We start from the raw sequence: 26,490 nt of genomic DNA, 5'->3' as shown, positions 1-26,490 counted from the left end.
GGCATAGAGCTTTCTGGCATGAGTGGATTGCCAAAAAGAGGGTTTATTGCGTGCGTTACTGAAGCTTGCCACTTTGGGACCCCCGTGGGGTGCAGAGACGTCAGTGCTGTGGCTCAGGGGTCCAGCTCCCCCGCTCTGGCTCATCAAGTACAGACAGCGGTCTGTTAAGACATTTGTGTGCACGTGTGTTCTGGGAAGGCAACCGTCGCCGCGGCCAAAGGGACGTGTCCCCACCTGTTGGAAAACTTTCATGGGAATAGGGGAAACGAGGATCCAAATGATCCCTCGATCAAACAAATGTCCGATCATCACATCAACATGACGTCGTCCAAGGGGCTGTCTTGCCATTTACCACGCGTTTAATCGGATGAGCATCTGTGAAGAAGCTCTACATCGGCGTAGATTAAACAGAAGTTATAACCAAGCCGATGGCAGTTGAATGTCTTTCCACGCGCTTATTTTATTGCCCGTGCACACGGCCTCTGTGCTGAAGCACCCAGTTATGTTTCTTGCCCATGTACTAACCAGCTGTTTGTTCTCTTGCTTCTGAAAGTTCTTCACACGTTCTAGATCCTTTGTCATAGACATGATTAGCACATCTTTCCTCCCAGTCTGTGACTTGTCCACTGGAAACTGACAGCATGACAGTGTTTTCTTAGTGAGCAGACTCTCTTGAGAAACTTGCGATTTCAGCTAACAGGGGACAGAATCTATAAACTGTGGCAGAAAAAGATCGAGTTTGGGAGTTGTAATACTCCATGGGGCCTCTGAAAGCGCAGAGAGGAAAGGTTCTTACAAGTAAATGGAAAGTAACCCTTACGGCATGGCAATAGATTTAATTAAAGAGGCAAAAACAGAAACGTAGGCAATTGTCACTAACAACCATACGCACACAAAATAAGTGTTACAGGCAGAAGGTAATTTCAGAAATATGCTGTTGGTCTCATGAAACAAGTATCTAGCGAGCACATGACTCCTACTGGACACACTATTGACCGAGGACTTTCACTTTGCAGGAAAAGATCACTTGAACCGTGACGCCAGGACTGAAGCTCCTTGTGCTGTGCACGTGTTTTAAAGCATGCACACGATTCTTTCTGTGGCGATTTCAGGATGCGTGAAGCCAACACATAAGGTGTTCATTTCACAGTGGGTTTTTAACCACTGGGAAACCATTCCCCTTTCCAAAAGGTTAGTAACTTCTCATCATATCATCGTGGTTTTGCTGGGAGACTGAATGAAGGACGAGGAAGGGTCCACACCATTGGACGAATGGGGTACAATGGGGCAGCCCACGCTTCCCAGGGTAAGGAATCGCAGGGTAAGACGGGAGCCAGGGGTTCCCCGCTCATGCGCCTTCGAGACTCACTCAGGCTGCTTCCCGGGCGGTTGGTTCAGGATGTGAAGACGGGAGGAAGGGCACCCCTACCAGTGAGAAGGACCACTTGCATGCACTACATAGTCTATACTGCGGGAACCCGCCACCCTCTGGAGGCTGGGCCACGTGTGGTAACTGGCAAAGCAAAATGGCTAATGGTGAGATGTTCTGCTCAGCGTTCAACGAGGAAGCTAAAACACACTAAATAGACCATCGCAAACACACACGGAAGTTATTGCTTCTCTAAAGCAGCCATCCCGCTAGGGGACGACTCGGGTTGCAGGACATAAATACCGGCTGGAGTCTCCGCGTGCCCTCCGGAACCGAGCTCAGAGGGGCACTTTCCGGCCTCCGCCAGGGAGGGCCCCCCTATTTGCCTCTTTCAGGCTGCAGGCTGTCGAACAGACACTTGAGCTGCTCTTCGCCCAGGTGTATCTTGTCTTCCAGCTCGCGCTGCTCGATGATGAGGGCGGACTTCATCTTCACGAAGTGCTCGCAGTCGGCCAGGCTCTCCTCGCTGAGGTAGCTGGCCAGGATGTCGAACACGATCCGCTCCCGGCGGTCCAGGTTCTCCTTCAGTTCCTTGGCGTCCTCGTGCTGCTGGATGAGGACCCGCTGCTTCTCGAGCAGCAATTGCTGGGGAGAGAGAGAGAGACAAGCCCGTTGAGGACCAGGGCGAGAGCAGGGGCTCCGGGCGGCCACCGCAAGATGCCGGCCACGCTGTGGGCTGCTTCAGGGGACACCCTGACGCCAGGTTAGGGACCAGAGGTCTGACGGCCTCTGCACGGAGATACTCGGGCGCGGCTAGCCCCAGCCCTTCCTCGAGAGCTCACAGGCTCGTCCCGCCTCCCATTTCTTGCCACTGGCCTGGAACGGCTCACAGGAACAGCCTTGACGAGAAGAGCTGTCCCCGGACAGATAAGGACAGAATTCTGAGAGGCTCGAAAGGTGTAAAGGACTTAGGGATCCCATGCGCTTCAGAGGCCTGCCCGTGACAACACCGCGGCAAATGCAGCAAAAGGCGCGGATTCCGAAGAACTCGCGGAGCAGGGTGTGTACACCCTTCCGCAGGAGAAGAGCCCCTGGGCGAGCTTGCAGGGCACGTGTGAGGGAGCAAGGACAGGCAGGACAGACGCAGGGTGACGGGGGAGACTCCCCGGCTCCCCACACGGGCCCGCTCTGGGGGACATGGACGACCCCGTTCCCAAAATGTGGCACTCACAGCCGCACCGTCTCTCCACAAAATACACACCTAACGGTCCCTGCCTTCTCTAAGTTTAACGAAAACTAAGAAAGGAAGAGATGAGTGCATTCAGTCTCCCACCGTCGGCTGGGGGAGGCCGGGGCTTCATTTCCTCCGTGTGATTTTTACTTGGGCAGCAGGACAGCCGCTCTCATTCCGCCACTTTGCAACGTGGCCACGCACAGTTACCAACAGCCACCGTGAGAGTCCAGCATGTGGCGGCTCTCTGTAAAACGCCCGCACACAGAGAGCGCGCGCGATGAACGTGAGCGGCCACCGTCACTAAGCAGAAACTGTCTTGGTGGGCGGGTCACTAAGCAGAAACTGTCTTGGCGGGCGTCGGGTCCCCTGCCCACTCCCGTGCAACACCGCCCTCTTCAGGTCACGCGCACAGGGAATTCTCACGCAAAGAGGAGGCAAAGCAAATCCGTTATACCCAAAGGGAAAGGTGCTAACAGACCCTAGAAGCGTGCTTTGGATTATTAACATCGGTCCGGCTGGGGCGCCTGCACGGCTTTGTCAGGTAAGTGTCCGACTCTTGAATGTTGGCTCAGGTCACGATCTTGTGGGTTGTGAGTCCGAGCCCCGCATCAGGGGAAAGAGCCTTGGGATTCTCTCTCTCCCTCTCTCTCTGCCCCTCCCGTGCTGGTGTGTGCAGGAACTCTCTCTCAAAATAAATACACAAAAACTTAAAACAAAACCAGTCAGGCTGACTAGGGACAGGAGGCTGCAGAGGCTGGGAGAGGACCCGACGGGGACATTTTCTGTCTGGAAAGATGGAGGGAGCCTCAGAAAACGTTCTGCGGCGTCTTTTAACTAGTCACTATGTTGTCTCTGAAAACCTTAGCGTCTCCAAACTTCCGCTGCCTGACGCAGATTTTCCTCCAACGCCAACCCCGCTGGAGACGGGGCCTCCTCACTGCCCCTGGCTGGGGGAATGCAACACTCCATTCACAGGGAGCCCCCGGGACGTGCTGAGGGCTCCAGAGCCTGGTACTCAGGAGGACCACATGCGTGGTCCTTAGCGTTGGCATTCCTTCATCATCCCCAAATTCTAAATAAAGTATCTGTCCGTTCCACCCACACGGAGGGAAAGATCGATTATAGAGGAGCTGAGTTGCAAAGACCACACTAGTTGTTCACTTAAATCAATACTCGAGAACATTCCAATTATGTATAAACGAATCTCTTTCTCGTTCAAGTTTTTTTTAAGAATATTTTTATTTTTGAGAGAGACAGAGCACACGTGAGTGGGGCAGAAGCAGAGAGAGAGAGACTCCCAAGCAGGCTCTGTGCTGACAGCAGAGAGCTCAATACGGGGCTCCAACGCTCGAACCACAGATCATGACCTGAGCCAGTCGGACACTCAACAGGCGGAGACACCCGGGCACCCCTCGCGTTATCTTCCTCTCCTCAGATACACGTGGCAAAGACGAGGAAATCAGAAAGTGGAATCTGAACATCACCCAAGGGTCCCGGCTATTTTGTCAATGCTTATCCAGTATGTTCAAACGGTAGTCATCAACGACTTAGCTAAGCACAGAACGACAACGTCTGCGAGCTGCGCTCAAGAACATTTAGGTCGCCTGAAAGCGCTCTCACCTACAGTGAGGGAGAGGGCTAACTCTTCTGCTCCCCTTTCAGAGAAGGAGCCTTATTAATAATAAAGATGATCATTTGAGGGCCTACACAGAGAAGCAAACTCCATGTTCTACTGATATTTGACCCAGGAAGTGAAGCCAACAAGGGGGCTATTACTTCCTGCATTCTGCAAACCCCCTAAGAGACACGTTCCAGGCTGCACACCTCAAGAGAGGGGGAAGAGGCAGACAAGTCCTCGACTGCTTCCAGACTGCCGTGTGCACTCCTGTTAAAAGCAGCGACAACATCACATTCCATTCTCAGTGAGACCCACTTACACGCATGGTCAAGAAAGGTGAAAGAGACTATTTCCTAGGAAGAGACGCTTATCAGTAATGATCCGTGGGAACAGGTGAGAAGATGTGAAAAGGAGCCCACAGTTCTTCCTGAACATCACAGCAGCCCTGCAGTCCCATGACCACGCCTGTCAGGCCCTGCCCACCACACCCCCCAGCACCTGTCTCCCTCAGTTACCGGCAAAGTGAGGGAGAGCCCTGGACACCCGAAGGCGTCCTGCGCTGGGAGGTGCACAGGCCGCCGCAGGGACCGCGTGAGGCTTCAGGGCACCAACTCATGACGCCCCACGCGGAACCTTCCCGCAACCACCTCCCGCCCCGCCCCCCGCCGAGTCCAGGTCAGACACGTTGTATCTACCCGATCACCAGGAGAAGTAGTGTCATCCAAATTATTGAGGGCGTTTTCTACCCTCGCCAGACGGCCCGACAGCGACAGCAGAAGGTTCACCACTTTGTCCAGGTCCCCAATGAATATCCGGAACTTGTCAAACTCGTTGGGTTTGCACACGTCTTTGGCGATGGCGTCCACCTCGTCCCCCAGTGCGCTGTTGGCACGGATGTCCTCCAGCAGGCTCTCCCGGGCTTCCCGAAGCACTTGCAGCTTGCGACTGATGCTCTCGATGAGCTCCTGCTGTAGGGCACAGGGGGGCATGCAAACACTCGTTAGGGTGACCCGACCTGGCACCTACAGCGGCTGCCCGGGCCCTGTGGTCTCACGTAAGTGACCTGGGTGGGGAAGAGTTGATTTTGCATCAACTTTCTAAGAGAGGCTTTCTAAGACCCGGGGAGGGAGAACAACTCCCGGTGAAGTCCCTGGCGTGACATTTAGACACGAAACTAACCTATTCTCCTCCCGTTAGTGTCCTATCACACAGCGATAGGTAGGACGTGGCCCCTCGAGATAAACCTCATTTCACCTTCACCTTGGCCGGGATTCTCGGGGCCCACGTGAGATTCTGTGCTTCATAGTCTGCAATCTTCCGGTGCAAGAACTGACACGTGCACAAGTTATGGAGTCTCACGCCTGCTACTGAATGGCGTGATTTGAACACATGCTCCACACACAACTAGCAACTTAAAGTTAAAACAAATAAAGGGATGTCAGTAAAATGAAAAGTCTTTTGAGAGCAACCTGACTTGAATGTGACCGAAATGCACATATATTACTAACTTTTAAAAAATATGGCGAGAAAGGGGCGTCTGGGTGGCTCAGTCGGTTAAGAGTCCGACTTTGGCTCAGGTAACGATCACGGTTTGTGGGTTCGAGCCCCGAGTCGGGCTCTGCTGACAGTTGAGAGCCTGGAGCCAGCTCTGGATTCTGTGTCCCCTCTCTCTCTCTCTGTCCCTCCCCCACTCATGCTTTGTCCCCCCCTCTCTCAAAAACAAAAGCATTAAAAAAATATTTTAGATACAATAAAATAAACTAAGTATGGCAAGCTATAGTCTCAAAAGTTATCATTTTATGCGTTTTTAAGCGTACCACTCTGTGGCATTAAGTACATTCACGTCGTGGGCAACCGTGACCACCGCCCATCTCCAGAACTTCCTCGTGTTACCCAACTGACACTCTGACCATTAAACGTGAGTTCCCCACCCCCCTTTTCCACAGGCCCTTTAAGTGATTGTCTTTTAGAGGGGCAAAAATGAAAAACAAAACATGTAAACCGGCCTTCCTGCTGAAGTGGCAGGATTCGAGTGGCAAAGATGGTCCTGCCCCCTCTGGCAGATCTGGGGAAACGTACAGGGATGGCTCTAAAGGAACGCGGCAGGTGAGCCCAGGCTGCCAAAACCACTGTCTTCCGAGCACGGATGTCTGTGTGCCGTCAGGCCCACCCACAGCAGAAGCGCCAGGGTGTTCACCCCCACGTGCTGAACCACACACGGCCCCCGCGAACCCCCGCACGCCACAGCGCCGAGGTGCACAAGCCCAGATGAAGACTGCAGAATGTGAACGCTCACGTCCAGTTAGGATGTTCAGCTCAGCCCGCTGCAACAAGGGACGCCACATATCGAAAGCGGACCCATGAAGTGCCCCCACACCGTCACCGCGTGTCCTGGGCCCTTTACAGACTCCAACCCCACAGGGAGCCGGCAGAGCCGAGCGGAGAGAAGTCACCCGCCCGGAGGGAGCGACGTCTCATCAAGCTCTCCAGGACCGTGATCCTGGCTGCACAGGGGAAAAGGAGCCCGCACCTCCAGGACTGACACGAAAGCTGAACGCGTGCCTGCGTGACAATCACCGGCCTGGCGGCTTGCGGTAGGTACCCGTACTTGGCAGGTATCAGCAGTCCTGCGTGCAGGCTGAGAAGGTGCCCCGGCTTAACAGACAACAGTGGGGTAAAACCCGCCCGTCATGGGGCCGCCGGGGTGGCTCAGTCGGTTAAGTGGCCGACGTCAGCTCTGGTCGTGATCTCACGGTTTGTGGGCTCGGGACGACAGCTCAGAGCCTGCAGCCTGCTTCAGACTCTGTGTCTCCCTCTCTCTTTGCCCCTTCCCCGCTCGTGCTCTGCCTCACTCTCTCTCTAAAACATAAGTAAACGTTAACAAAAATTCAAAAACAAAAAACGCCTGTCCCGATGACAGTTTAGGTGGGCAAAGTCACACGGCGGCGCGAAAGACACGCTGAACCACGAGCAAGCCATCGCACGCTTTGCAGGAGCCGACGACGTGTCCGCTTTGTCTGCGGAGGAGACGCTGACGAGAATCCCCACCTGGCGTTGATGCGCGTGCACAAGTAAGTATGACGATAAGTCCACGGCCTGGAAAGGCACGGGCACCGCCTGCTCGTGGTCCAATCTGCCTAGGGCCTATCGCAATGTCTGGGTATCCTGCAGATTAAGATGGCAGGCAGTTGCAGAGGAGAGCTGCCCTTGTCCTCACTGCAGATTAATCGGCATGGGTTTTCTCCTAAAACACCCAACATGGAATTTATAAACTGCTTTGGGCTTTTTCGGGTCAGGTTCTAGTTAGTCTTCCCTCACTAATTTATTTATTTTACTTATTATTTTGAGAGAGAGAGAGGGAGAGCAGAGGAGGGGCAGATACAGAGAGACACACAGATTCCGAAGCAGGCTCCAGGCTCCATGCTGTCAGCACAGAGCCCGATGCGGGGCTTGAACCCACGAACTGTGAGATCACGACCTGAGCCGCAGTCAGACGCTCAACCGACTGAGCCACCCAGGCGCCCCTTCCCTCACTAATGTAAAGCTGTATGCGTCTACAGTTCTGATATTTTTCTCTCAGAATGTGGGCTGATGCTTGTGTCTCGGTGCGTCTGGTTACCTACCTATCTGGGGAGACGGTTTAAGTCAACTTCGAGTCCCACGGCTAAGACGGCCTTTTTCAGATACTCATAACTTGAGGGAAGAGCACAAAATGGATTGTAGGGATGGAGAACCTTCCAAATTGTCACCTGCAGGCAACCCGTAACCCGAGTGAACACCTCAAGCAATTCAGAGGATTGTGGATGTGTGAGGACCCCTAGCCAGGGCTTCTGGTAACGTTCCTGTTTCATTCTTCTTTAGCAATTATCGTGATAAAGATTTCACACCAATGCATGATACGCGCCTTCAAAACCTGCAATAACAGCTGAGCGAACTTGAAGCTGGGCGTTTTGGAAGGAGCCCAAATTCCTCTGATTCCTTTATATGTCGTGCGTAAAGTTTTATTAGAAATACCCTCCCCTTCTTCCATAAAGGGCCAGACACTGACTTTCAGGGATCTTGGGACAAGGCCTGGCCCAGGAAGCATACGGATCACTGGCTATCGCACCAGCCGGGGTGCAGCAGGCCTCACCCGCCACGTCAGATGAGCCTCGCGTGAGCCCATCCGCTTGTGTTCTGCAGCACATGGCATTCAAGAGGGCCTGGGGGGAGAGCAAGTGGTGGCAGAGGCCAGCCACCCCCCCGCCCACCCTGGGTCTCACAGCAGGTGCACTCCTGCCCCTTACCTCTGTTTCCGGTGCCCCCCGCACACCTACTTTTGTCCCCCTCTGGGCGGGGAATGAGGTCTTTTCTCTCTGGGCCTCGTGCCCACGTCTAAGTTCCAGGGAAGAACCACAACCCTCAGATTCCAGATGTTGACCATGGAGTGTCTGCTTCTGCTGAAGAATCCCATATCTCAGTTGGGCCTCTTTCTGGGCAGAGTGTGCCTGAGCCGCCTCGGGTGTAAAAACGGATTTCGCCTTCCTGGGGTAATGCTTCCAACCAGCCACCACAATTCCCTCTCTGCATCCCTGTGTCCTCAGCCTTCTCCTAAAACACAGGGTCACCCGATTTGGCACTCAGGCTCTGTGAGCATGCAGCGATGCTGGGACCATGACAGCCAAGGTCCCTCTGGGCACGTGGGTCCACATGCGATTCGGGGTCAAGCCGCTCTACCGTTACGGCCCATCAGGTACATCCACACGGCACGGACCTCCTTCTCCCCACCGTGAACACTTTGTACAACCACACGACACAGTGTATTTGTGGGTTATGGGAAGAAGGCTGAAAAGACAGGGTGCCAGCTGCCTTTGTCAAATCAAGCCGAAAAGCAGGATTACTGAGTCACTAACACCACAGAGAACTGTGATTTACAGCATTTGCTGTTTACTGTGAAATTACTCAACATTTGCATCTGGAATAAGATATGTCAGTTGGGTTAAGAATTTAATCATGCGAGGGTGCCTGGGTGGCTCAGTCGGTTGAGAGTCTGGCTTCAGCTCAGGTCATGATCTCATAGTTTGTGAGTTCGAGCCCCGCATCGGGCTCTCTGCTGACAGCTCAGAGCCTGTTTCGGATCCTCTGGCCCCCTCTCTTGCTGCTCCTCCGGCCCCCAAAATAAATAAACATTAAAAAAACCCAAGAATATAATCATGCGGAGTAGGTTGGGCGGGTGCGGGGAGTAGGCTGTCAGGAGCCAAGTTCACAGGGATTCATCTCAATCCCAAAGCAGTCATCTAAGGTGAGGCAGTTGCCCAGCAACTTGAGCCTCCCAAAAGCAGAAAGAGAAAAGAGCCACCCAGATGAAGGCTGGGTAGTACCAGGGCGTGCCCCACCCCAAACTCATCACAGCACGAGAAACAAGGCCATGTCGTAAAAAGAGTCTGCCTTTGTTCGGCTCAGGTCATGATCTTGCTGTTCGCGGGTTCGAGCCCCACGTCAGGCTCTGTGCTGACAGCTCAGAACCTGGAGCCTGCTTCACATTCTGCGTGTCCCTCTCTCTCTCCCCACCCCCCCGGCTCACGTTTGGTATGTCTGTCTGTCTCTCTCTCTCAAAAATAAACATTAAAAAAGAAGAAAGAAAAAAGAAAGAAATTGGATATGTGATTGGAAGCCAGATACAAGCCCAGGACTAAAATTCTTATCTTTTATTCCCTTTAATTCCCTTGAACAAAAAAGCAAATATTCCCCAAACTGAAAGTAAATTTCTCTCATGCATGGGTCACAATATTTCTTCTATTATATCTGAAATCAGCCAGTGGTGTTTTTAAACCACCAACTATACACGCATAATCTTTTGGTAAGATTTCTGTTAAAGAAAAAAAAAAGTGTTTGTTTTATGAAAGCAGTTTTCCAAAGTACTAAGCATATGGCAAATGCTCACAAAAGGCTGCTTCCCTCCTTTTCTTTCCCTGGTAGTATTTGACGGGCTCAAGGCCCTGGAATAAAGAGTACGTGCTAGCCTCCGAAACGGACTTTCTTTGGCAATCCCGTCATCTGTTTAATGCTAAGGCCTTCCTAAAAAACTAGGTAATCACCTAGATGCCACAGGTCTGGCGTGCTGACAGATCATGGAGATTTAAAGCTAACAGAGCAGTAATGCCATTGACACTGACAGCAGTAATGCTGTCCCTACCATGACTTCATGGCCACTCACTATGTAGTCCCTGACCTCATTTCTGACTTTATCTCCAGTCCTACCCTCCTGGTCCACATAGCTCCAGCTAAAGCCACTGCTGCTTCTCCAATGTGTCACGAGCCTACCACCTCAGGACCTTCGCAGCGGCTGGTCCCCTTCCCCCAGTGCACCCAGATATCCACACGGCTCACCCTTCACGCCACTCTAGGTCGCTGTTCAATCATCCCCTCGCCGGAGCCCTCTCTAGAATCACCTTCCTTTGTTTCACTCGATTCTTTCACTCTGTTTTGATTCTCTCACCATCCAATGTACCACATTAAACGTTGGCAAACTCTTTCCATAAAGCGGTAGACAGTAAAGATCCTCGACGTTCCAGGTGGCGTGGTCAGCTGCAACTACTCAACCCTGCTTCTGTGGAAGGAAAGCCACCAGAGAGCGTCTCTAAATGAATAAATGTGCCTGTGCGTCAATACAACTTTGCTCACAAAACCAGGTGTGGCCCACAGGCTGCAGTGTGCCGACCCCCTACTGTGTATTTGTTTTCATGTGGGCTGAACAGAGGCTCCCCTCTGGAAAGGAAGGGCTCCGTTCTGTTTGGTCTCCTGCTGTACCCCTAAGCGCCTGGGAGTTCTAGGAGACAAGAAATGACGCTGCTTGGTGGACAAAGCACTTTACAAGCACTATGTGGGGACTGTGATCTCCTGGCTGCAGGTATTAGAACCTGATATTCAAAGAGAACAGGTAACTTGCCGAAGGTCACAGAATGAAGTCCGCAGCATTTTAACTAGGGTGGAAGGCACAGATTACTTGGACCGTGACGTGCGGCCCCTTCTCTGCCAACGAGCACGATTTCATTGGCAACGGCCTTTCCTACCTTCTTCACCGACAGGTCGTGGTCCAAGTCGCTCCCCGAATCCTCCTCGGGCTCCTGCTGCTCCTGCAGATCCTTCATCTTGATCAGCAGCTCCGCCTTGGGGACCGAAGTGCTGTAGTACGTGGAACTGGTGGCCAGGGACATGGCCGCCGGCACGCTCGGCTCCTCTCTCCTACGTAAAAAGGTCAGAACCGCAACTGGCTGTGACCCTACGCGCACGTGCCCCCTTCCAGCTCACGGCCTCGGTCCCGACGAGCCAATGGGGCCGCTAACCAAAAGACAACAGCCGGGGGATGGGACCGCCAAAGGGGGGTGGAGGGGCAGCCCTTGGCTGCAGCCGTGTCTGCTCCCTCTTGCTTTGATCCGACTCACCCCCTCTGCCCCTCTCTCGGGCATCTCACGGGCACTCCCACCTACTGTCAGTTAACGACGTGTACGGACACAATGGATATAAACAGGACAGATGTGAGCACACGCCTGTGCAGGTGGCCCACGGAATGAGACAGGTCGCAAAGCACGTTCCCCCAAACCGTGGAAATGCATCCGTTCGCTCCGTTCCACAAGCGGGAACAGAAAGCCTCCTTAGTAACTAGGACATTCAGGAGCCTTCGTGACTGACACCTGGGGCTGTGGGGGTGTCCTGTCCACCGCACGGTGTTGGGCAGCCTCCCTGTCTCCACACACAGGATGCCGGGAGCACCTCGCGGGGGCGACAACTAAAAACGTACCCGGACATTGCCAAGTGTCCCCTGGAGGGAGACGACGGCCCAGCTGAGAAGAGCTGTCTTCTGAGAGGCGCCTGCGGGCATCGCAGGAGCTGCGCTATCCTCACATCTTTGCCAGGCCTCAGAGTCGTCATCCCCAGCCACGGGCCTTAGCGCTTCTTTTGGGAGGGTCCCCGGACGGCCAAAACGTGCTAAGTAAGCACTGGGCAGTACTTTCGGAAACCTGCCCCCCAGAAGCAATCATGAAAACAGACACACGGAGAAGGCACTTGCCCCCTGGAGCGAACCAGATGCTAAGAGGGAGCAGCGCACCAAGCGGCCACACTGCGCCCCCGAAGGCGGTGCTTACTCACTTCTCGTCCGTGGTCCCAGGAGAGGGGACTTTGGGGAGCAGCTTCCTCCGCTGCTGGGCTTCTTCCAGCAGGTGCTCGTCTTTGGGGAAGATCCCCTCCATCAGGTCCATGGTGGTTCTGATCTTCACGCTGGGGTCCAGGATGTCGGCCAGAGACTTCTCCTTGCCCACGATCTCCCGGGCCAGCTCTTCTGACTTCAGGTCTTCGGCTGTCCTCTCCTTGGTCTTCACGTAGCTGAGCCCGGACGGAGAGGCCCCGCTGTCCTTGGCAGTGGGCGCGGGGGCTTCGGGGGGCTGGGGTGGGGGCTCGGCGCCCTGGCGGCTGTACACGCAGAAGCGGGAGTAGAACTGCTCCGAGGTGCTGAGGGTCTTGATGTGGTCTTTCTCCAGCCCACTGGGCAGTGTGGGCAGCTCGGTGGCGCGGGCCAGGCCCTGGCGGCTCTCCTTCTCAGGCCGGCTCTCCGAGTGCACAATCTTGATGGGCACCATCTTCACAGTGGTATTGTTGTCAATCACCCGCTCGATTCTGGAAAGAGAAGAGCCGTGTGCTGAAAACGCAAAGTGAGCCCTGCCGTCGACGCCTACCCGGGAGAGAAACCCGCTGGTCCCTCACCTGCTCTTCCGGCTGGGGAACCCAGGCTCAAAGACCTTTGGCCACTGAGCTGGAAGGAGCCTCCGTGATCACAGACCCAGGACGGGGAATGGAGGTCGAGGAGGCCTGCGTTCCTGACCCTGAGCGTCTGGACACCTTTTCCATTTTCAAAATCACCCACACCCCTAGGGGAGCCGGGGGTGTATCCCTGGGCTTGCTGACTGAGAGGAGGGTGGTTTAACACGCGTTTTCATGCGGATAATAGTGCAAACATTAACAGGCCCTGCTCGGTGACATTCTCCTTTGTCGGGGGACCTGCAACAGGCTTCCTTTCACAGTTATCATTAGAGCCTTCCCTCGCTGCCTCTCCAAGCAGGGCCAGTACATACCCACGGGTGCCTGCGTGGTTCTGGGGCCGCCGGGAGACTTCTAGAAAGATTGCCTATGTTTTTTTTCTTTTAATGTTTATTTTTGAAAAAGAAAGTGCAAGTGGGGTAGGGGCAGATGGGGGAGCAGAGGACCGTTTGAAGTTTAAGCAAAAAATCCCCAGACGACTGTTAAAGATTTAAAAGTAAGCTACCTAGGGGCACCTGGGTGGCTCAGTCGGCTGAGCGTCCGATTTCGGCTCAGGTTATGATCTCACGGCTCGTGGGTTCGAGCCCCGTGTCGGGCTCTGTGCTGACACCTTGGAGCCTAGAGTCTGCTTCCGATTCTGTGTCTCCCCCTCTCTCTGTCCCTTTCCCACTCACACTTTTCTCTCTCTCAAAAATGAACAAACGTTGGAAAAACAAATAAGTAAAAAAGTCAGCTACCTAGTGTTAGCACACGAGTTGAAACATTTGTTTTGGTAGGAATGCCCATTCTGAAATCCCTCAGAGGCTAGGAATGCTTCCTCTCCTCTCTCCGCACTCCTGCTGGGGGCTCAGGGCCTGGCACACAGGGACGGCTCAACAGCGCGTGAAGGTGGGAGCCTGCCCTGCACCCTGGCTGGCGCCCCAGCAGGCAGGAGCACGTGCACACTCATGGTCAAGGGGTAGCTGGAAGGAGGGAGAGGCCGGACATGGAGGGAGATGAGGCGAGCAGCTCTGCTCAAGAGATCCAAGTCAGCAGAGAGCAGGGCAATTTCTTTTACATTTTTATTTATTTCTAAAATTATTTTTGTTAATGTTTATTTATCGTTGAGAGAGACAGACAGAGCATACGTGGGGGAGGGGCAGAGACAGAGGGAGACACAGAATCGGAAGCAGGCTCCAGGTTCTGAGCTGTCAGCACAGAGCCCGACGTGGGGCTCGAACTCAGGGACCGTGAGATCATGACCCGAGCTGAAGTTGGACGCTTAACTGACTGCCCCACCGAGGCACCCCTTTCTTTTAAATTTTTAAACGTTTATTCATTTTTGAGAGTGGGGGAGGGCAGAGAGAAGGGGATAGAGGATCGATCCAAGCAGGCTCCACGCCATCAACGCAGAGCCCGACGTGGGGCTCGAACTCACGCACTATGAGACGCTTAGTTGGATGCTTAACTGACTGAACCACTCAGGCGCCCCAAGAACAGTATCTCTGAGCTGAGCCCAAATGACCGGCAGCTCAGGAAGCCCTGACACAGGGGGACCCTGACCCTTCCCCTGCTGACCCATCGGTAGCTGACCGTGGATACAGAGCAGGGCCAGGACCCCTCCCCGGCTTCTTGTTCAGCCTGCAGGTCACTGGGATCGCACGCTCTCATACCAGGATTGACCGATGGGGCACACCGTGGGGACGGTGACTAATTCAGTGCACTGTGAGCGACTTTCTGGGTAGCAGCTCTTGGAGGTGGCACGGCCACCATGTGCCTCACTGAGCTTCCTAAGAACAAAGTGTACACATGTGGGTCTGGGTATAGACACTGACCCGGATTCGGGCCCTCTGCGAGCACTCATACAGCAGGGGACATGGTGCACAGGCAACCTTTTCCGACCCAAAAGACACGATGGGTGGGGACACTAAATAATGTGGGTACCCATCACCCCCCAGTATCTTCAATAGGCACTGTCCCTGTTTACTGAAATCCCTCTCAAGCTCCTGGAAAAGACAGAATGAGAAAATCAACACTGGCTTCAGGCAAGAAAAAAATGAAACCCACTCCCTACGTCCTGAGCCGACGCAGGTCACGAGCACTGTGGGAACACATGGCTGTTTCTCCGAGGAGCCCGCGGAGCTCAGACCAGCTCCCGAGAAGCAGGCGGCCTGAGGGGCCCAGGCCAGCTCGCCTGGAACAGTGTCGCACACTTGGCCCGCCACACAGACCACGTTATTGCTTCTTCTTCCCTTCAGAACGGACAACGCTGCCTCCCACTGACAGGTTATCTCAGTGGTGCCCACAGTCTGCATGACACAGAGCACAGACGTGGCCCCCAGATGAAGCTGTGGTTACGAGGCCACACTTGTGGAGATACAGGATGCTATCAGTGGTGTCCTCTCTGCTGAGTTATTTTCAAGGTGGAAAGAAAAGAACAGGGGCGCCTGGGTGGCTCAGTTGGTTAAACATCTGACTCTTTAAAAAAATTTTTTTTAATGTTTATTTATTTATTTTATTTTATTTTTTTAACGTTTATTTATTTTTGAGACAGAGAGAGACAGAGCATGAACGGGGGAGGGTCAGAGAGAGAGGGAGACACAGAATCGGAAACAGGCTCCAGGCTCTGAGCAGTCAGCACAGAGCCCGACGCGGGGCTCGAACTCACAGACAGTGAGATTGTGACCTGAGCCGAAGTCGGATGCTTAACCGACTGAGCCACCCAGGCGCCCTAATGTTTATTTATTTTTGAGAGAGAGAGAGAGAGAGAGAGAGAGAGAGAGAGACAGAGAGAGAGATACAGCGTGAGTGGGGGAGGGGCAGAGAGAGAGAGAGAGGGAGACACAGAATGTGAAACAGACTCCGGGCTCTGAGCTGTCAGCACAGAGCCCGACGTGGAGCTCGAACCCACGAACCGTGAGATCATGACCTGAGCCGAAGTCGGACGCTCAACCGACTGAGCCACCCAGGCGCCCCTTAACATCTGACTCTTGATTTCGGCTCAGGACATGATCTCTTGGGTCTGGAGTCTGAGCCCTGCGTTGGGCTCTGTGCTGAGAGTGTGGAGCCTGCTTTGGGATTGTCTCTCACTCTCTCTCTGCCCCTCCCGTGCTCATGCTCTTTCTCAAAATAAATCAATGAACTTAAAAAAAAGAGAACGGCTTGAGACTCTACAACAAAAAGGTCCAATAGAACTTTCTGGGATGATGGAAATAAATGGCATGTGTGCCATTAACCACACGTGGTGCAGCTGATGCACAGAATTTATTTTGTTTTTCATTAACTTCCATTCCTACGGCCACATGTGACTGTGGCTACCATATTGGACAGCAGGGGACATCGGGGCCAGAGCATTCCCTGCTGCGGGGCTCACCTGTGCACTGCAGGATGCGAGGCGTCCCGGCCTCTGCCCGCTGGATGCCAGCAGCAACACTCGCTCTTCAGCTGCAACCCCCCAAACCTCTCCAGACACAGCCAAATGCCCCCCCGGGGGCAAAGCCACCCTCCCCCAGATGGACAACCATGGCCCTAGCGAGCAAGATGAAAATTCTGCACTTCTGCCCTTTCCCAGTTCTTCAAAGGCACTCTGAGAGGACGGCAAAGGGAAACATTCAGTGTTCGGGACCGGTCGGTCCCTGCCTGACCATATTTATCAACGTCTCCACGGGCACGGCAGACAAGTCCACGTCGGAAATTCTAACAGCAGCGCCATGGAGTTGAACAGGTTTTTCCTCTGCCTTTATAACATGTGTATACCAGCCCTGCTTTTCACATATGACACAGAAAAAAAATGTGTTGGGGCACCTGGGTGGCTCAGTCGGTGAAGCGTCCAACTCTTGATTTTGGCTCAGGTCTGATCTCAGTTTGACCGTGTGAGGCCCCGCGTGAGCCCCACATGAGCCCCGCATGAGTCCTGGCTGGGGCTCTGCAGTGACAGCGTGGAGCCTGCTTGCGATTCTGTCTCCCCCTCTGTTTCTGCCCCTCCTCTGCTCACACTCTCTCTCAAAAATAGAAACATAAACCTACAAAACGTGTGGAAATACCGGACATTATGAAAAACACCAAAGTCTCCTGAAGGCGTCAGGCTTACTGCACACCGGACTCTCCAACCAGACAAGTGCTCAGGGAAAGCACAGCCCTCATGGGCAGATGCCCGGAGGGAAGGCACACACCACCGCTGGGCCTGGACCACAGGGACAGAGGACAGTCCGCACCTGCGGCACATCCCCTTTGCTCCTGGAGAACAGGGCACCCCCGCCCCGACCCCAAGTTAAAAATCCACGTGACCCCTGGAGCTGTGGGTTGTCCCCCATGGGGTCCAGACACCGCCCACACTGCCCAGGAAGGACACCAGGGACACCTCCCGCAGGAGCCCAGGGAAGGGCAGGCCCGGGGCCAGGGCCCTACCTGGTGGAACTCTCGTCCTGGACCAGCAGGGGAGGTCTGTCTGTGAGCTTCTGCGGGGCGAACTGGGGCGAAGGGGAGCGAGAAGTCTCCATGGCGGCCGGGCGCGGGGCCCGCAGCGAGGAAGGGAGCGGGGCTTGGCGCTCAGGCCCGGCCCGGTGACCGTCTACATGCCTCCCCGCGCGCTCGCCGTCTTCGGGCCTTTGGCCGAGGGCCGGGCGGGGGGCGCACGCGTCCGGGGCCTCGGGGGACGGCGGGGGCCCGCTGGGGGTGCCGCCGGCCAGGCCCCCCCAACTGCCCGGGCTCACGCTTGGGCGGCGGTGGCGGTGGCGGCCTCCGCGGGGCTGGCTGCTTGGGGACGGGCGCGGCGCTCAAGGGCCTGGGCTCCTGCCCGCGGGTGTGCGGGGCCGAGGGCGCGCCCTCCGAGGATCTGTAGTCTCGAGGGAGGGTCCCCGCTCGGCCTCAGGCCTCCGGGGGCACCTCCGGAGCCCCCCAGGCGGGAGACGGCTGACCGAGCTGGGCCGGCGTCCGGGAGTCCTGCTGTCCTGCCGCACCGCTTGCCGGCCGTCGGACATCTGCTTGTCTACAGGGAGAAAGTGTACAAGTGAGCGCATGATGCCAAGCCGCATCTCTCCAAACCGGACTAGATCCAGATCTCGATGACCTTCTTAACTCATTTTCGGGAATGAAAGCCAGATACGTTTTCCCACACCTGTCCCCGCCGTTCGTGACGCGAGGTATCCAGTCCAAGCACACACAGGAGGCTGCATGTTGCTACCTCACGTAACAGGACGGGAAATACTAAAATCACACGCACACACTTAAGGTACAGACATGTACTTGCAGACACAAGTTGCATTGTGGGGCAAGAAAATTCACACTTTATTTATTTATTTATAAAGGTTCAGACCTCTTAAAATTTTTTTCAATGTTTATTTACTTTTGAGAGAGAGAAAAAGAGAGAGACAGAGACAGAGAGCGTTTGGGGGAGGGTCAGAGAGAGAGAGAGAGAGAGAGAGACAGAATCCAAAGCAGGCTCCAGGCTCTGAGCTGTCAGCACGGAGCCTGACGTGGGGCTTCAACTCGGGAACCACGAGATCGCGACCTGAGCCCAAGTCAGATGCTTAACGGACTGAGCTACCCAGGAGTCCCCTTTACACATTTTTAAAAACAACACTGGTGAAAAATCTCATATGGCTATATTTAGAAATATTTATTTCTTGATGTAACAGTATTTTTATGTGGCTTATTTAGGAAAATTGCCATTTACAAAAAGGCATAGAGCTTTCTAACATGAGCCTCAAATCAATTTATGAATAAAGCCTTTAAAATCAGTAGTATATTATTTTTCTCCTAAAGTTTTATTTATTTTGAGAGAGACAGAGGCAGCGTGAGTAGGGAAGGGGTAGAGAGAGAGGTAGACAGAGAGAATCCCCTGCAGGCTCCATGCTGCCTGCGTGGAGTGTGATGTGGGGCTTGAACTCACAAAGCCGTGAGATCATGACCCGACCCAAAAGGAAGCGTTGGACGCTTAACCGATGGAGCCACCCATGCACCCCAATCAGTCGTATATTATTAAAAAGGAGAAAAACATGGGGCACCTGGGTGGCTCAGTTGGTTGACCGTCCCACCCTTGATCCCTCGATTTTGGCTCAGGTCGTGATCCCAGGGTCAAAGGATCGAGCCCCACGTTGGGCTCTGTGCTGAGTGTGGAGTCTGCTTAAGAGTCTGTCTCTCTCTCTCTCACTCTCGCTCTCTCTCCCTCTGCCCCCTCCCCCACTCATGCTCTCTCTCTCTCTCTCTCAAATAAAATTTAAAACAAGAGACAAAAACAAAGACTTTGGGCGCTGCAGTGGCTCACTGATCATTCCATACTGCTACCCGTTCCCAGCTCTACCTCCACATTCGATGCACATACGCGTGTGCTCAGTACGCACAGAGGCACACGCAGGAAGGTCTCCGCAAAACCCGGACGGAGGCACACGCTCCAAGCACGTTTCTCTGCGCTGCAAGCAGCGCTCACTCATGGGCTAATACTCTCAACTCTGTGACAGAGCAGCCTGCCATGCCTTTGCCAGCACAGTTCCTTCCAACCTGACACAGTAAGAAAAGGAGCCTCTGAAGGACCGTTCCATTCAGGGAAGAGCAATTTGGCATTGACGAGATCACCTCAGAGCTGTTAAAGCAAACTCTAACGAGGGCAGCCGGGGGGAACCAGAAGACAGAGCACCGGTGCCCGTAAGTGACGTCCCCCTCTAACAAGCTAGGTAAGGCTTTCCCCCTCATTCCAGCACCCCCTTGGGGCCCAGGAGCGAGCCTGCCTCCTGGGATGTGATGCCCGGCCTGGGTGTTATGGATGCCCCAACCCCAGCCAGGCTGCTGCACGACAAAGTCCAGTGCCCGGCGCGTGTCCCTCTGACCGTGTCCCTCGGGGAAAGGGCCCCTCAGCTTCAGCGGATGCTCTGGAGGAGAACCCTGACCATGCCCAAGTCCCTCCCCTTCCCGTCGTCAGCCAGCCGGGGGCGGCTCCCCACCTTGTGCTGCCGTGAGCACAGCCACACACGGCTGGCCCCGGCCGCACCTAGAAGCTGGAAGCCGTCCACATCTGGGAGAAGTCCGAAGAGCTCAAGTCCCACAGGGGCCCTGAGAGAGGGCGGGTGTGGTCTCTGCTTTCAAGACGCTGAAGACACGGCCTCGGCTTCGAAGATGCACGGTGACAAAACAGCCAAGCAAAAGAGTTTAAAATATTAACCCAGCTTCAGAAAGTTAGATATGCAAGAAAAACATACATACTAGGTACACACTAAGAGAAACTAGAAGTTTTCAAAATAACTTTTTAATAAAAACGATTTTTTTAGATGTTTATTTTTGAGAGACAGAGAGTGAGCAGGGGAGAGGCAGAGAGGGAGGGAGACACAGAATCCGAAGCAGGTTCCAGGCTCTGAGGTCAGCACAGACCCCGACGCGGGGCTCCAACTCACAAACCATGAGATCATGATTTCAGCTGAAATCAGACGCTTAACTGACTGAGCCACCAAGGCACCTCGGGGCCCTTCCTTTTTAAATGTTGAAAAATTTTTCAAGGATAGGGGCTCCTGGGTGGCTCAGTTGGTTGAGTGTCCAACTTCAGCTCATGTCATGACCTCATGGCTCATGAGTTTGAGCCCGCATCGGGCTCTATGCTGACAGCTCAGAACCCGGAGCCTGTGTCTCCCGATTCTGTCTCCCTCTCTCTCTCTGCCCCAAACCCACTCGCATTCTCTGTCTCTCTTAAAAATAAACATTTAAAAAAATTTTTAAAAATTTTCAAGGATAAAGTCAATGGTGATAGAAATGGTGATAGAAAGATCCACACAGAGTAAGAAAATAAGAAGTCTTAAGGATTTGCCAGCAAAGGCACCTAACCATTTAGCTCCTAGGAATGCCTGGAACAGTGAGTCAAGCCATACAAAGGAACATTTAAAAGGCAGCTGCATTCCAGACTCCCAGCAATTGATATGCAGCTCAGGTCACTCACTGTCATGCAGAACATGCTAATGACACCTTATCAAGGAGAAGCCTGCTCCAGGAGGAGGCTCCCAGGACACCTGCAACCCCTGGGCAGGTGGGAGCCCAGCGCCTGGGTCTGAGGCAGGGCAGCAAAGCAAAACAAACCTCATCTGGATTCTCTCTCTGCCCCTCCCCTGCTGGTGTGCACTCTCTCTCTCTCCTAAAATAAATAAATAGACTTTAAAATAAAAGCTGATGGGTGCCGGGGTAGCTTAGTCAAGTCAGCATCTGACTCTTGATTTCAGCTGAGTTCATGATCTCATGGTCGTGGGTTTGAGACCCAAGTCTGGCCCAGCACTGATAGCATGCAGTCTGCTTGGGATTCTCTCTCCCCCCCAGCGCCTGGCTGTTTTCTCCTCTGCCTGCTGCCATGAAAGGTCCGAGGCAGGGCAGCGAAGCAAAACAAACCTCATCTGAAGAAGAACCCCCACCCCCTGCCCTGCCCCAAGGCCACATAAATGCTGCTCAGGACCCCAGACACCCTGTGATAGGGGCAGAAATGACCAGAAGTCCAAAAGGAGAAAGACTATATACAGACACATACATACACACACACCAAATGCCCAGGGAATCCCATCAACACTGGTATTATTCAAATCTACATTGTTGATTTGGGAATGCGGCCGGTCAGCCCCATGTCTAACTGTGCTTTCTAGATCCGAGAAGTGACGGTTTTATTTCCAGGTTCTTTCTGCTTGTGATGAGCCCTGTTGTGGCCCTGGGTTCCTCTCTCTGGGCCACAGGTTTCTGTTCCGTCTCACACAGGCCCTCTGCTCCTGGTCACCCGTAGCCCAGGACTGCTCTCACTCTCCAATGCTTGTGTGGTTCACAGTCTCCACTCGCCTCACTGGCCTATAAGTGCCTCCACGGAGGGCAGGAGACCAGGCTATCTTCTTGAAGCCTCACAAGCAAATATTGCATGCACCATGGCACACGGTCACCCAAAATCAACGTACAAATGCATCTGCTGCTTTCAGTCACTGTGCACAATGGTAAGGAGCAAGGCTCTGTTGCTTTCCTTCCTCCCTTCCTCCCTCCCCTTTCTTTTATGTTTATTTTTTATTCTTGAGGGAGGGAGGAAGGAAGGGGGGGAGGAGAGAGGGGGAGGGAGAGAGAGAGAGAGAGAGAGAGAGAGAGAGAGAGAGAGAACAAGTGGGGGAGGGGCAGAGAGGGAGACACAGAAGCCAAAGCAGGCTCCAGGCTCTGACCTGTCAGCGCAGAGCCAGATGTGGGGCTCGAACTCACAAACTGTGAGATCATGACATGAGCCGAAGTCGGACGCTTAACCGACTGAGCCACCCAGGTACCCCATTTCTTTTCTTTTTTTTTTCTTTTCTTTTTTCTTTTTTTTTTAAGTTTACTTATTTACTTTCAGAGAGAGAGAGAGAAAGAGAGAAAGAAAGAGAAAAGAGAAAGAGAGAGAGAGAAAGAGAAAAGAGAAAGAGAGAGAGAGAAAGACAGCAAGCTGGGGAGGGACAGAGAATCCCAAGCAGGCTTCACACTGTCAGCTCGGTGCCTGACACAGGGCTCGAACTCACAAACTGTGAGATCATGACCTGAGCCCAAATCAAGAGTCGGATGCTTCACAGACTGAGTCACCCAGGCGCCCCGCGAGGCTGCATTTTCTGAGATGCAGCCAGTCAGGTTCTCAGAGAAATAACTTTGCAGGTGAACATTCCCATCATAAGTGAACATTTTTAGACTGCTCTGCAATCACTAATTAATTCAGCACTGCTTTGCAAGTAGGGTTAACCATTGTCTCCATCAAGGAAAAGAGAAACATTTCTAGCTCTCGGATGACTTACGTGACGCGTACCACAGGGTCCTTCTTTCCTCTGTACTTAGAGGGACAATGAGAGGAGAGGGACACACGGTCACTTCTGACTTGGACACACATTTCCTGCTCACGGCTCTTCCTCCTGATGCACTTCAGTGTCTGAGGCCATGGTGAGGCTCTGGCCCACATTTCATTTGGGGTTTCACTAGGCAGACGCTTCCCATCACAGCACCATTTACCAGCTGTGTGACATCGGCAAGAGACAGTGTGTCACCAAGCCTCATTTCCTCACCATGGGATACCGCGGGGGGGAGCCACGCGAGGCAGAGGCGGCAGAGCCCCCCGCGCGGCGGGATCCATGTGGCGGCCCCCACCGGCCACACGCTGCGCAGAGCCCCCAACGGGAGAGTGCCCCGTGTGGCGGAGCAGACCCAAACGCAGGTCTCTGTGGCAGTACCACGTACCCCCCGCCCACGCCACGCCACGCCACGCCACGCCACAGCGCGGCACGGCGAGGCAGGGCCGCCCAGGCCTCCACCTGGGGAAGGGCATCCCCGTGGCAGCTGCTCCGGGGCGCTTATGGTACCGCCACAATCCCGTGGGATGGAACTGCCCAAGTGAACGACGGGGAGAGACAGAACAACCTTCCGGTGGAAGACAACACTCGGGTGTTTCCTCCTTTCATTTCAATATTGCGAAAAATGCTAACTCCCACCGTTCACAAAGCCAGCCCGCCGCTGATGCCAGCGACGGACAGGGTGGCTGGCGTACTGGAGACGGTTCAAGAGCAGTACTTGCGAGTGTATGTGGCAAAGCCAGGTCTACACGGGACAAAATGACTCCACAGGCCAACCGGGTAGGACTCGGAAGTGCTGCCTTCCAGGCAGAGACAGGCCTCCCAGAAGTGGTGGAGGTCGACATTCACAGTTTTAGGTGGCACACATCCATTGCCTGCGGGTATGGAGGACGGCGATTTTGCGAAGGCTGGAACCGTTTATTAGAAATTACAGCTTCTCTCCCTGTATCTGCACGGAACACCACCAGGCAGGCTGTCTCTAGAAGAACACTGCCACCGGACATTCAGACAAGCCAGGTGGCTGGACAGACACGGGACGCTCACGCCACAAGTACAAGTCTCCGGAACGAGTCCCTGGTGTCTCCGCTGATCTTTGTGTGCCCCGGGGAACTCCCAGCACACACACATGGCCTCAGTGAAGCACACGCAGGAAGGTCTTCTGTCTACACAGCACCCCTCAGGGCCAAACAAGGTGGGAAAAGGTGACGATGATGGGCAAGGCATGGAAGCGAAAGAGGCAATCGACCGATTCACTGATGAACGGACGGAAACGACTAGAAACGTCTCCAACAGCATGAACACCCAGAGATAATGGCACCACCCACTCTTTCCTTGGAAATGCCAGACTACCACAGGATTTCCCAGATGGTGAGCCCCTGGAGGCTAAAGGCTGTCTGGCTGTCGTATCCCAGTTTCCAAGTATGCAAACGACATCTACCAAATGCATGGACAGGTACACTAGTGATGAGGGAGAGAGCGGTTTCCATGAGTCCTGTCCCAATTCCGTGTCTCGCAGAATCACCTTCTGGGAGGGGAGGGGCGCTGAAATCGTTTTCAATCCAGTCATCTCTTTACTGCAACGTCTCCACTAAAGTTATTCCCTCTGCGTCAGACCCAAAGAGGCTCTCTCTTCTGTGATTCTAATGCCACACGGGGAAAGAAATCACTTTAGAAAATCAGATGAATGTTACTTCTTCATTATCTTAACAGATGGATAAAAAGACTTGCTTCCTTTGGGTTTTGTTTTTTACTTGCAGGAATCTGGGTGGTAAATAGGAATGAAGCTGAATTGAGAGAGACTGGTAAGATGTTTGTAGTTAAATGGAGGAGAACAGATTAATAGAGAGATTCCACACACACAGAGGATCCAAATCAGAACGTACAACAAGCACAGATTTCTTGAAGGACTAGTGTCCAATCACAGAAAATACTTAGATTTAGAGACTGTAGTCTGTGACCACCCCTCAAGCATCCAACTCTGTGTTCAGAACACGTGTTTTGAATCTATTCCAGGCCTCTTTCATTTCTGTAGCTAGAGACACTCGTTCCTGGTTCCAAGATGTGACACTTGGAAATTTTTGTTTGTTTTAATGTGTTTATTTCATTTATTTTTGAGAGAGAGAGAGAGCGTGAGAGGGCGCATGAGTGGGGGGAGCACAGAGAGGGGGACAGAGGATCTGAAGCAGGCTCTATGCTGACAGTAGACAGCCCGACATGGGGCTCAAACTCACGAACCGTGAGATCATGATCTGATGATCTGAGTCAAAGTCAAACAAACACTTAACCTACTCAGCCACCCAGGCACCCCTGAAAATTGATGAATTGTTTTGTTTTGATTGAACCAAAATCAGGCAAATTCTCTCTGCCAATGAAAGCTCCAGACCAGTGAGAAACAGGCACAAATGGACTAAAGATGACATTTTCACGTGCTCGGTTAGCAAAGTTTTCTTCAGGCATTCCGTTATCAGCTTTCCTAAAAATACGTTCTGTGCAAAGTTCAAAGTGGGCAAGCCCGATCCGAACTGCAAGGTTTTAGAACTAGCCGAACTGATCAAATCAAGATTTCAGGGGGAAGTGGGGCTGGCCAATGACACTGCTCCACTGCTGGCTATAGACTGCACTCACTGTGGTCTGCAGGCTTTAAGTAGGTGACCCGGCAGGGCACGATTAGTCTTCTGAAACCGCAGGACACAAGAGTGTGTGCCACAAGTCACCCCACAGTCCCAGCGCACCCTGCTGTCTCTTCTGATGGGCGTTGGGATCCCCTGGTCCAGCCAGGACCCCACTCTCAGCATGGGTCGGCCCAAGTCCGACCAGAAAATACCTGAAGCAGGACACACAATACAAACCACGAGAGATACAGTAAAAAGTTCTCTCTGCCTTCTGAGACCCTGGCAGCTCCTTCCGCAACTCATGGGAAGCTATTACCAGTTTGAAGCCTATCAAAGGAAACAGGGGAAACGTAATCAATGTCAGAGGCTTTCGACCCTCCCAGGCATGAGGTTACCCTGTCCATATTTCTTTCCAAGATGTGTAAAAAAGCAGCTTCCTGAACCCACCCCTCCAATTCTCAAGAACATTCTAAAGGAACGTAGGGGATGATGCTACAGAGATGCAAATCTAAGCTCTCCTCGAACTTACTCCACGAGAAGCCAGCTCGGGGCAGAGGTAGGGGCTGATGAGGACACGTACGCCTGCAAATCTGTTATCTTAGCAAAAGCCTTCCTGGGAATCTGGATGTCAAGCCAGTGCTGAGAATCTCTGCTTTATGGGACCCTCCCCTCCCAAATTCCTTCTCTCCCCTTGTTCTAACCACTTGATCTGAGTATTACAAACTATGCCTGAAGCTTTAATCCTTGGCTTGGCATGTCCCTTCGAAACCAGACGATCATCCTCTGAAGACACAGTGAGATTAAGTACCCCTTGGTACCAGCCTTGGAGGGATAAAGCCTTGATGTTTCATTCTCCACCAAGAAAGGCTTCTCAAACCCTGGGCCCAGGGGATTTGGGCCTTGGCCCGTAGTTTGTCAAACCCTGCTCTAAAAGGCAAGGCAGATATTAATTTCTAAACAATTTTAACTCCTTTTGCTAAGTACTATGAAGCGAATGCCAAGGGAGAAAAGAGGAGAGACTTTACAGAGAGGAGGGCCTGCTGAGTTCCTCTAAAGCTATGATTTTATAACTGCAA

The 26,490-nt window shown here is 53.4% G+C and overlaps 1 protein-coding gene and 1 non-coding gene across 6 annotated transcripts in view; both read right to left on the bottom strand.

Moving 5' to 3' along the window:
- Positions 1–1,747: 1,747 nt before the first annotated feature.
- Positions 1,748–26,490, bottom strand: part of LOC145714938 (protein Shroom2-like) — a 50,785-nt gene continuing 26,042 nt past the window's right edge. For 3 of the 5 annotated variants that reach the window (XM_081794478.1, XM_081794481.1, XM_081794480.1), the window contains 4 exons: positions 17,404–17,983; positions 12,352–12,876; positions 11,274–11,445; positions 4,462–5,189 (listed from right to left, as the gene is read on the bottom strand). In XM_081794478.1, the coding sequence (XP_081650604.1) occupies positions 4,821–5,189; positions 11,274–11,445; positions 12,352–12,876; positions 17,404–17,495 (1,158 nt within the window). In that variant the 5' untranslated portion in view covers positions 17,496–17,983 and the 3' untranslated portion in view covers positions 4,462–4,820. Of the gene's footprint in view, positions 2,015–4,461; positions 5,190–11,273; positions 11,446–12,351; positions 12,877–17,403; positions 17,984–19,934; positions 20,099–26,490 lie in introns of those variants that run through there. The other 2 variants (XM_081794482.1, XM_081794479.1) reach the window with 2 other exon arrangements.
- TRNAR-GCG (transfer RNA arginine (anticodon GCG)) lies at positions 7,657–7,741 on the bottom strand. The gene has a single exon. It is a non-coding gene; the product is annotated as a tRNA-Arg (tRNA).

This window comes from Panthera onca, chromosome Y (assembly GCF_046562875.1).
Source record: "Panthera onca isolate mPanOnc1 chromosome Y, mPanOnc1 haplotype 2, whole genome shotgun sequence".
NCBI classification, from domain to species: Eukaryota; Metazoa; Chordata; class Mammalia; order Carnivora; family Felidae; genus Panthera; species Panthera onca.
The sequence above is the reverse complement of the archived record's forward strand: the minus strand, read 5'-3'. Positions and strand labels throughout refer to the sequence as shown.